At 41.0% G+C, this 12,093-nt stretch overlaps 1 protein-coding gene across 2 annotated transcripts in view; it reads right to left on the bottom strand.

The window, feature by feature from the left end:
• Positions 1-12,093, bottom strand: part of cherp (calcium homeostasis endoplasmic reticulum protein) — an 88,533-nt gene that overhangs the window by 67,016 nt on the left and 9,424 nt on the right. The window contains exon 2 of one of the 2 annotated variants that reach the window (XM_078555596.1): positions 9,667-9,837. In XM_078555596.1, coding sequence (XP_078411722.1) covers positions 9,667-9,837 — 171 coding nt within the window. The remainder of the gene's footprint in view (positions 1-9,666; positions 9,838-12,093) is intronic. The other variant, XM_078555597.1, reaches the window with a different exon arrangement.

Raw genomic sequence — 12,093 nt, 5'->3', positions numbered from 1 at the left:
TCCTTGAGAGGGCAAGGATAGAGTCCATTTGGTTAGAGTAGAGAAGCTAATTGGGGTATTCTATGGGTCTCCAAATAATGAGAAAGAGTAGGGGAACAAATGTGTAGGGAAATCACACGGATGCAAGAACTATAGAATGGTAATACTGGGGGACTTTAATTACCCAAATATTGATTGGAATACTTTTAGAATAAAGGATAAGGAGGGGGAACAATTTCTGGACTGTGTTCAAGAGAACTTCCTTGATCAGTATATCATTGGTCCAACTAGGAGGAGGCATTGCATGGATCTGGTGTTGGAAAATGAGGCAGGCCAATTGGGCCAAGTGCCTATGAGGGAGCATTTGAGTAAGAGTGATCATCGCATCACAGGGTTTAGATTAATAATGAAGAGCAAGGAACAATCTAATATGGAACTTGTAAATTGGAAGAGAGCTAATTTCTGTGCAATGAGGGAGAATATAGTCAGGGTATGTATAATGAGAGAATATAGTCAGGGTATAACTAGAGACCGACAGGAAAATCTGTAACGGAACAATGGGTGATCTTTAAGGAAGTGGTGTTTCAGGTACAGACTAGGTACATTCCAAAAAGGGCAAAAGGTAAGGGAGCCAAAAGCAGGACTCCTTGGTTAACAAAGGAGACAGAGATTATGAGGGAACAAAAAAAAGGAGGCGTATGATACATTACAGGTGAGTTCTTCAAGTGAAAACCAGGTCAAATAGAATAGGTTGAAAAGGGAGGTGAAGAGGGAAATAAGATTGGCAAAGAGAGCGCGTGAAAATTGAACGGCAATCAACAAAACTCAAAAATCATGTAAATAGTAAGCAGGTAGTAAAACTTAGAGCGGGTCTTATTAGGCACAGAGAGGGTCATAAATGTTTAGAATTATAGGGCAAGGATGGAATACAATTCTAGTTCTTTGTATCAGTGTTTATTAGGAAGAGGAATCTGACAGAATATCAATAAAAATGAAGATTGTGGAGTCAATGGATAGTGCGAAAATTGAAAGGGGGGTGGCACTGGAAAGGTTGGCTATGCTTAGGGTAGATACGTCACCTGGTGAGATGCATCCCAGGTTGTTAAAGGAAGTGGCAGGGGGCGGGGCAGGGGGGGGGGGTAGGGAGCAGTAGAGATAGTGGCCTTAATCTTCCCTAGGTATGGGGAAGTGCCAGAGGATTGGATAAAGTGGCAAATGTCAAGAAATGGTGCAAGGACAGTCCTACAATTACATACCTGTAGTCTAACATCAGTGGTGGCTAAGATTTTAGAATCCTTAAACAGGGAAAAAAAAAATCAACAGGCACTTTTAAAAAAATGTATTAGTTCATGGGATGTGGGTGTTGCTGGCTAGGCCAGCATTTATTGTCCTTCCCTAATTGCTCTTGTTCAGAGGGCATTTTTTAAGAGTCAACCACATTGCTGTGGTCTGGAGTCACATATAGGCCAGACCTGGTAAGGACAGCAGATTTCCTTCCCTGAAGGACATTAGGGAACCAGATGGGTTTTTACGACAATCGACAATGGTTTCATGGTCATCATTAGACTTTTAATTCCAGATTTTTTATTGAATTCAAATTTCACCATCTGCAGTGGTGGGATTCGAACCCGGGTCCCCAGATCATTACCCTGGGTCTCTGGCATTGTCCAGTGACAATACCACTATTTCACCGCCTTCCCTAAACTTGGAGTGGTTTGAGATGATTAAGAGCTAGCACAGATTTGTACAAGGCAGATCATGCTTGACTAATCTAACTGAATTTTTTGATGAAGTAACAGAGAAGGTTGATGAAGGGAATGTGGTGGGTTGACGACATGGATTTTAAGAAAGTGTTTGACATGGTACCACATAAAAGGCTGATTAACAAAATTGAGGCTTATGGAATAGGAAGGCCAGTGTGTAATTGGATAAAAAAAAACTGATTTAAGGACAGAGAGCAGTGAGTTGCTTTTCTGACTGAAGGATTGGCGCTAGAAACACTGCTTTTTTCGATATATAAATGACTTGGATCTTGGAATATGGTATAAAGTTTTAAAATTTGTAGATGAGATCAAACTTGGAGAAGCAGCAAACAGTGAGGATGATACAAATTGCCTGCAATAGGACATAGACAGGCTAGCAGAATGGGCAGACAAGTGGCAGATGGATTCACTACAGAGAGGTGTGAGGTGATGCATTTTGGCAGATGGGATGGGGAGAGGCAATATAAACTTAATGGTTCAATTCTAAAGCGTGTGCAGAAAAAGAAGGACCTGGGGGTACATATGCATTAATCTTTGAAGGTATCAGGATATACTGAGAGCTTATCAAAGCAAATGGAATCTTAGGCTTCATAAATAGAGGCACTGAGTACAAATGCAGAAAAGCTATGCTGAACTTATGAAGGATCTGGTTAGGGCCCCAACTAGAATATTTTGTCCAAGTCTGGTCACCACACTTTAGGAAAGATGTGAAGCTCCTTGAGCGACCACAGCTGAGATTTATCAGAATGTTTTCAGGGTTGGGGGGCTTTTAGCTACAAGGTTAGGTTGGAAGGGCTGGGGTTGTTCTTCTTGGAGCAAAGGACATTGATGGGAGATTTTATAAAGATGTACAAGATTATGACAGGCATAGATAAGGTAGACAAGGAGGAACTCTTCCCTTTAGCTGATTGCAAAAGGACTAGGGAACACAGATTTAAGATTTTGGACAAGGAATGCAGGGAATGTTAGAAAGAACTTTACTGTGCAGCAAAGGGCAATTAGGGATAGGCAATAAATACTGGCCTAGCCAGTGACGCCCACATCCCTTGAAAGAATAAATTTTTTAAAAGTGGTACTGACCTGGAACTCACTGCCCACAAGGGTGGTAGATGCAGAAACAATGATTTCAAAAGGCACTTGGTTGGGCACTTATAGGAAATAAACTTAATGGGCTACGGGAAACTAGTGGAGGAGCACGGTTAACTGGATTGCTCCGTGGGAAGCCGGTATGGACCTGTTGGGCCGAATGCTCCTTCAAATAACTCAAACACTTCGAAGTGTTACATAGGCAAACAAAGTAAAATAACTAATGACTTCAAAGGATTCAAAATTTAAATAGTTATAATTTAAAAGCCAATTAGAAATTTTCACAGTCAGAAGAGACTTTCTTTATCCTTTAAATTGTAATGCTCCCAACAGAAGTGAGTATTCTCTCACCTTCTCAAAAAAATGCACAACCAACCAAGCACACACACCAACATAAGTATAAACTTGCCAAGTTTTGGCCCGAGGGTTAAATGAAAAGAAACAGAAATTTTGATCAAAATGAGAGATAAATGCAGGGACAGAAAAAGGCGTTTCTAGTAGGAATTGTCTGATTTAAGAAATGATAGTCACTTTGAACTATTCCTGTCCGACTACCTGATGAATCTTAGGTTACCCACAAGGTAATTCTCACAACAACTTTCGCTTAGGAGGTATATTTAATTGGTTAAACTTTGTAAAGCATTTGCTAAATTCTGTTTTAGTGTGCTGTAAATGAGATATATTTCCTACCAGACAATATATGCAACAGCACAAGTCCGATCAATCCCTCCCAGGCTGCAGTGTTTCGGCTATTCTCAAAAGTAAGATTTTATAGGGGTCCTTCCAATAGCTTTTTGGCTAACCAACCCTCCAACTTTTCTTGGGGACCTCATGACTGTGGGTGCCTCGGCTCCTTGTTCTGGTTGCCAGCAGATACACAGCTGCCTTCTCACAGCTTTCCAAGCTAACTCTGCTGATTGATGTCTGCCACAAGACTCTGTGAGGACCACTGTAGATTTATTCCTCCAGCTTTAAACTGGGCAAATCTTATAGCTTCTTTCCCACTCATGAATTCCAAACTGAACTCGAGCCCTCATCCACCTTCCATGCAGTGAATAATAAAAGTCAATATTTTCTCTGCTTAAGCACAGGCCTGACTAACATTCATCTCCTGTTGGCTTTTTCAATCCAGTGAGCTATAGTCTACACCAAACCAAAACTGCCCATTTTCTGTGAGCAAACACCCAGAAACTTAAACAAAAGAACCATCTAACCTCCACAGCCCATCTTCCTGACAATGTGGCATGATTTGGGGTATTCTCAAACAGAAATGTAAACTAATTACTTTACCTCAACATAACTCTTTGATTCCATAATCCACATGAATAATTTATAAAAACAAAAAGCTAAAAGCTACTGCGGATGCTGGAAATCCAAAACAAAAACAGAATTACCTGGAAAAACTCAGCAGGTCCGGCAGCATCGGCGGAGAAGAAACCAGCTAACTTCGGGCCATGAAGGCTCGAAACGTTAGCTGGTTTCTTCTCCGCCGATGCTGCCGGACCTGCTGAGTTTTTCCAGGTAATTCTGTTTTTGTTATGAATAATTTATATTGCGATTGCCTGAGCAAGGGACACCCTTTGTTTACAAGCTGGTTTCACCTTCTTTTGCCCTGAGAACTACACACATAATTTAAATATTTTACTAAAGCAAGACCTCCTGGCTCCATTAAACTAAGATAGAAGACCCCTTATTGTTTATTGTTTTCACACCTCTACCCCTGACCTTGTAAGATAAACATAGATTAGCTTTAACTGTAATTTAATTCACACTTAATTAACATTTTAATTCTTAAAATTAAAAGTTATACTTTAAAACATATGAATTATGAACAAGATATTCACAGCACCATCTAGTTCCTACACCCACCGTCCCCCCCACCTTATTTTAAAAGAATATTTGTGCACTAGAAAAGTGACAAAGATTATGCAGAGGTTTAGGTACGAAAAGACTCAAGAGTTCAGTTTAATTTCACTGGAGAAATCAGAGATAAATTGGGGGTGTGGATGGGAGCTGGGGGTAGGAGGCTGTCAGACATGTCGGGGTGAAAGCAGATAATCCAGACTTTAAAATCGGAGACAGACAATGCAGACCCAGGTGGGATAATTAACTTGGACTGGCAGCATTGAACCAGAGGACATGCGTGCCAGCTTAAATGCACTACAAGTGCGATGTGAACTACAAGAATCTCCCCAGTCCCTCATAAATGTGGAATAGTGTCCCAGCAAAAACAAATAACACTGTCAGTTATATTTTTCAAGGAGCAGCTCATGGGGAACTGATTGTGATCAAATCTGGCTTTGTTTGATTGACAGGTTAATGATAGTATAACTGCCATTTTCCTAGAGGAAATTAAAGCACACAACTTAAGACTACTTCGCATCTTTAAAAAAGCTGAGTTCAAGAGGCATGAAGTGGAAGTTGCACTGTTGCAGCCGTAGCACTCACCTCCGATTCAGAAGATTGTGGGTTCTTACAGGAGACTTGAACAGATAATCTAAATTGACACTCCACTGCAATACTAAGGGAGTGCTACATTGTCAGACATGTCATATTTATAATAAGATGTCAAATCAAGATTCTGCCTACCCTCACAGATGCATGCAAGAGATCCCTTGACATTATTTTGAAGGAAAGCAGTGAAGCTCTCCAAGGTGTCTAGGCAAATATTTATCCTTCAATCAACACCACCGAAACAAATTTTTGGAACTTGTGCGCAAATTGGCTGCTCTGTTTCCTGCATTACAAGTGACCAGAGTTCAAAAGTACTTTATTGGCTCTAAAGCCTTTTGAACATTTTGAAAGGTGCAAAACGTTCTTTCTTTATAATTGTAAGAATCATTGTCTAAAAGTTCAAGCTTTCCTACTTTTATGCTCAGTTCAGGACTTCTATCTTGATTGTGAGCTACCACTCAGGATTGGGAGCCAACTGTGTTAGAATCAGCCAACCAGAGGCACATAAAATAGGCCTTTAAAACAACTTTGGACATTGAGTGACTGAGAAGGTCGACTGAACCAAACAAATACTTAGAACTTTGGACTAAAGTGCTATATGTGTCTGGTGAGTCATGTTGTGCTTGAAATAGTTTTGTCAGCTAATACCTGGGGAAGGGAATCACTGTCTACAATAAGCAAGTGGGTCAGTGGGCACAGAACAGAAACTACTCTGATCACAAAATACAGAAAGTGATACAACATTCCAAAATAATATTTTAATTATGTGCCACAACACTGAAAGCACTAGTTCAGTAATGGTGCAAATTAAAGATCGTATACTTACAAAACCTTTTCAACTCAAATACAAAGGAGGAAGAAATCATTGGCAGGAGCTTTGCTGAACAGAGCAAAGATGATTGTGGAGATTTTTTGTTCCATGGACTAACTCTTGAACATCACTACTTTACACGTTTCTCTACAATGACATTTTTAGCAGCTTCTGGCGGAATCTATTGAAGGGGGAATGTTGGCCAGGAGATCTCCCTGCCCTTCTTTGAATAACTTGAGATCTTATATCGTACATGTGAACCACTGGAACATTGCTTCAAAATCTCAGCTGAAACATAACACCTCCAACAGTGCAGCACTCCCTTAGCACTGTGCTGGTGTCAGCCGAGACTATGCATGTGAGGCTTGAACCCACAACTTTCTGACGAAGTGAGAGAAAAACGTGTGGAAACATCTGCCGTGTCACGACCAATTTTAGTGATTTATCTCTAAAAGAACCAGTAAAATTACATCAACCTACAACTTATTTAGAAGCCTTATAAAGTGCTGGCTAGATAGATACCAGACTAACTTGCAAATTATGTTAATTCAACCGTCTCTGCATTCTAACATACTAGGCTGTGATCTTATCTTCTATATAAAGAAACAGCCCTCTTGTACTTTTATCGCCATCCTGTGTTAACACTGAGGACATTTCTTCCTACATGATGGAACACACTGCTGTTTCAAACTGGTCTACCTCCTTTATCAACACAATTTTAGAACACAGACTTCTCTGTTGGCTCAAACAAAGGGACTTGGTAACTGTTAAGTAGCTTAAGCAGATGCATGATTTGAAGATGCATTGATACAAAAAGCTGCATTTCCCTCAAGGGTAACAAAGGTATCGCCAATCCTTAACAATATATAACACTGAATGTGCCAAGTGAAATCTGGTCTAATTTAACCCAATTAGCACCTTAAATTTCCTTTAACCAACACCTAAAAACAGATAATCTAGTTATCACATTGCTGTTAATAGAACCTTGCTGTGCAAATTGGTTGCCACATTTCCTAGCTTACAGTGATGACTACATTTCAAAAAAATACTTCATTGAGACATCTGGAGGTTGTAAAAGACACTATATAAACGCAAGTCTTTTTTTCCTTTTTTTAAAACTGTTTCTGTAACAGTTAGAATCTCATTATGCCTACTACATATTATTAAACCTGCCTGACCTCAGTTAATGGAATTTTAATTGAGAAATACTCTGTGACTGAGAGTTTTTAACCCTATCTTGTACTGCTTCTATCAATAGAATGCAAATTCAAAATTTAACAGCACAAATCCATCTTTTGTAACGCAAAACTTCTGGTTTCATTTCAATGTCCAGAATAACAAAATTACTTTTATTTGAGAAGGGAATCGCAGCCTTTATTTCAGTATATCTTCAAAGGTTGATGAAATATACATCTGCCCCCTTACAAAGTATCCCTGTTTTATTATTTCTCCAGGCATAGAAAGCTGTTGATAACTGAGGGATGCCAAACCTGAGATAAAAGCAAAAAACTGTGGATGCTGGAAATCCAAAGCAAAAACAGAAATACCTGGAAAAATTCAGCAGGTCTGGCAGCATCGGCGGAGAAGAGCATAGTTGACGTTTCAAGTCCTCATGACCCTTCAACAGAACTAAGTAAAAATAGGAAAGGGGTGAAATATAAGCTGGTTTAAGGGGGGGTGGTTGTTAGGACAAGCAGCCAGTGATAGGTGGAGATAACCAAAAGATGTCACAGACAAAAGGACAAAGAGGTGTTGAAGGCGGTGATATTATCTAAAGAAATGTGCTAATTAAGAGTAGAGAGCAGGACAGACAAGGTACAGATAGCTCTAGTGGGGGTGGGGTGAAATAATACTAAAAGGACATAAAAGGTAGAGATAAACAATGGGTGGAAATACATTTAAAAAATAATGGAAATAGGTGGGAAAAGAAAAATCTATATAAATTATTGGAAAAAACAAAAAGGAGGGGGAAGAAACGGAAAGGGGGTGGGGATGGAGGAGAGAGTTCAAGATCTAAAATTGTTGAACTCAATATTCAGTCCAGAAGGCTATAAAGTGCCTAGTCAGAAGATGAGGTTCTGTTCCTCCAGTTTGCATTGAGCTTCACTGGAACAATGCAGCAAGCAAAGGACGGACATGTGGGCATGAGAGCAGGGTGGAGTGCTGAAATGGCAAGCGACAGGGAGGTCTGGGTAATGCTTGCGGGCAGACCGAAGGTGTTCTGCAAAGCGGTCACCCAGTCTGTGTTTGGTCCACTTCAACACTCCACCCTGGTCTCATGCCCAAGTCTGTCCTTGGCTTGCTGCATTGTTCCAGTGAAGCTCAACGCAAACTGGAGGAACAGCACCTCATCTTCCGACTAGGCACTTTACAGCCTTCCGGACTGAATATTGAGTTCAACAATTTTAGATCTTGCACTCTCTCCTCCATCCCCACCCCCTTTCCGTTTCTTCCCCCTCCTTTTTGTTTTTTCCAATAATTTATATAGATTTTTCTTTTCCCACTTATTTCCACCCATTGTTTAGCTCTACCCTTTATGCCCTTTTAGTATTATTTCATCCCACCCCCACTAGAGCTATCTGTACCTTGTCTGTCCTGCTCTCTACTCTTAATCAGCACATTTCTTTAGATAATATCACCACCTTCAACACCTCTTTGTCCTTTTGTCTGTGACATCTTTTGGTTATCTCCACCTATTACTGGCTGCTTGTCCTAACAACCCCCCCCCCCAAACCAGCTTATATTTCACCCCTTTCCTATTTTTACTTAGTTCTGTTGAAGGGTCATGAGGACTCGAAACGTCAACTGTGCTCTTCTCCGCCGATGCTGCCAGACCTGCTGAGTTTTTCCAGGTATTTCTGTTTCTGTTTTGGATGCCAAACCGGAATTCCTTGGAAAACACAGAATCCCAAAGGGGCACTAAACATTATGCTATTTTTAAAAAAAAGTTGTTAACCATTGTGTTAATTGTTTTCCTGGGATTAATTTCACCTATTTTCTGTTTCAGATATTAGTTACACTCATAGGCTCTATGTTGCCACAGTACCCAGGTTAGACTGAACTATAAACACATATTGAAAAAAAACATTCATGATGTTACTTCAGATATCTTTTAAAAATATAGTCACCAAAGTTTGGAACTTGATAATCACACTGGTCATATAATCAAACTTTCTGATGTAGACTACAAGTCATTCAGTACCTTGTGATCACCAAAATAGGCTAAACTGCAAGTCACTATATCAAAATATTGGTATCGCTTGTTGCCTTTTGCCAAGCAAGATTTTTTTCTTACCTTCCACTCAATATAAACTTTCCTTTAATCTTTTTAACTGAACAAATTAATGGTAATATATGCAAACAAATTTTCTCAATGAGGAGTTGCATTTAGAGAAAGTGAAAGCAAACCACCAGTGACAGAAAGGAACCTGCATTCCTATATTAAGGCTCAAACATAATGGAGTAACCTGCAAGCCTTAAAGATTAAAGGGAATTACTACAATTTCCTGCCTCTTTTTTAGTATCCCTATAGGTTTACTACTTCTGAAGTCTGAATGCTGTCTTTATACTTACACTGCTGCTCGATTGCCAGCTTGTACTGGTAATAATTGTAGTATTCACCTCCAAACAGAAAAGAAAACTTGGGGTTTTCTTTTTGTTTCTCCATTGTCATCTTCTCAAATTCCGGGCCATTTCGGGCCACAAACTGTGCCAATTTGTCGATGACATTCCTCAACTCCTGGTCTGCAACAAGAAAAACATTATTAATACCCTAACTGTGTCTCCATTTCAAATTTTCTTCCATTGGATATGTTGGGGTTAGACCAAATCATGCTAAAATATATTTTTTATGCTGTTTTAATGTTTTGTATCACCCCAAGCTCTTTGCCCAGATTAGCTATTTTAGGGCAGAATATCAAAGTGCTGCATTCAAAATCACAGCCTTTACCTCATGAGATGGAGGCTTATAACCTATTGTTATTAATACACAAAGGGAATAAAAATTCTACAATACATTGTAATTTTGTGCAAGTTTTTCTTGTATGGGTGCTGTCAATGCATCTCAAATTGTTCCCTTCACCAACGCTAGTCCTAAAATCCACAGCACTTAATGTCAATCTCTCTCCAAACTGAAAGACCCAATGACACAGCTTAAAGAAGAGAATGGGCGTTCTCCCAATGCCTCCCAGTTTATTCCACAAACAACATCACTAAGGCAGACTGCCTGATCATTTAACACACTGCTGATTGTGGGATCTTGGTTTGTGCAAACTTGTTGCTGCTTTTGCCTATGTTACAATGGAGACTACACTTCAAAATTAGCATACTTGGGGGAGGCAATGGCATAGTGGTATTATCGCTGGACTAGTAATCCAGAGATCCAGGGCAATGCTCCAGGGGTCCAGGTTCCAATCGTGCCACGGCAGACGGTGGAATTCGAATTCAATTTAAAAAATCTGGAATTAAGAGTCTGATGATGACCATGAAACCATTGTCGATTGTTATAAAAACCCATCTGGTTCACTATTGCCCTTACCTTGTCTGGCATACATGTGATTCCAACTCCAGGCCCACAGCAATGTGGTTGACTCTTAAATGCCCTCTGAAATGGCTTAGCAAGCCACTCAGTTGTAACAAACCACTACAAAGTCACAAAGAAGGAATGAAACCGGACGGACCACCCGGCATCGACAACAGCAATCGCAGCCCTGTCGACCATGCAAAGACCTCCTTACTAACATCTGGAGGCTAGTACCAAAATTGGGAGAGCTGTCTCACAGACTAGTCAAGCAACAGCCTGACATAGTCATCCTCATGGAATCATAGCTGACAGATCCTGTCCCAGACTCCACCATCACCATCCCTGGGTTATGTCCTGTTCCACTGGCAGGACAGACCCAACAGAGGTGGCAGCAAAGTGGTATATAGTCAAGACGAAGTTGCCCTGGGAGTCCTCAAAATCGGCTCCAGACCCCATGAAGTCTCATGGCATCATACCACTAACCACCCTCCCTCAGCTGATGAATCAGTGCTCCTCCATGTTGAACATCACTTGGAGGAAGCACTGAGGGTGGCAAGTGCGCAGAATGTACTCTGGGTGGGGGACTTCAATGTCCATCACCAAGAGTGGCTCAGTAGCACCACTACTGACTGAGCTGGCTAAGTCCTAAATGACATAGCTGCTAGGCTGGTCTGCGGCAGGTGAGAACCAACAAGAGGGAAAAACATACTTGACCTCATCCTCACCAACCTGCCACAGATGCATCTGTCCATGACAGTATCGGCAGGAGTGACCACCGCACGGTCATTGTGGAGGCGAAGTCCCGCCTTCACATTGAGGATACCCTCCAACATTTTGTGTGGCACTACCACGGTGCTAAACTGAATAGATTTCGAACAGATCTAGCAATTCGAGACTGGGCACCCACAAGGTAGTGTGGGCTATCAGCAGAATTGTTCTCGAACACAATCTGTAACCTCATGGCCCGGCATATCCCCCACTCTACCATTACCATCAAGCCAGGGGATCATCCCTGGTTCAATGAAGAGTGCAGGACAGCATGTCAGGAGCAGCATCAGGCATACCTGAAAATGAAGTGTCAACTTGGTGAAACTATAACACAGGACTACTTGTGTGCCAAATAGCAAGTAATAGACAGAGCTAAGCGATCCCGCAACTAATGGATCAGATCTATGCTCTGCAGTCCTGCCACATCCAGTCGTGAATGGTGGTTGCCAGTTAAACAACTCACTGGAGGAGGAGACTCCATAAATATCTCCATCCTCAGTGATGGAAGAGCACAGCACAGCATTGCGAAAGATAAGGCTGAAGCATTCGCAACAATCTTCAGCCAGAAGTGCCAAGTGGATGATCCATCTTGGCCTCCTTCAGGTGTCACCAGCATCACAGATGCCAGTCTTCAGTCAATTCGATTCACTCCACGTGTTATTAAGAAACGGCTGAAGGCACTGGATACTGCAAAGGCTATGAGCCCTGAC

This window comes from Cetorhinus maximus, chromosome 13, assembly GCF_964194155.1.
Source record: "Cetorhinus maximus chromosome 13, sCetMax3.hap1.1, whole genome shotgun sequence".
Taxonomy (NCBI): domain Eukaryota; kingdom Metazoa; phylum Chordata; class Chondrichthyes; order Lamniformes; family Cetorhinidae; genus Cetorhinus; species Cetorhinus maximus.
The sequence above is the reverse complement of the archived record's forward strand: the minus strand, read 5'-3'. Positions and strand labels throughout refer to the sequence as shown.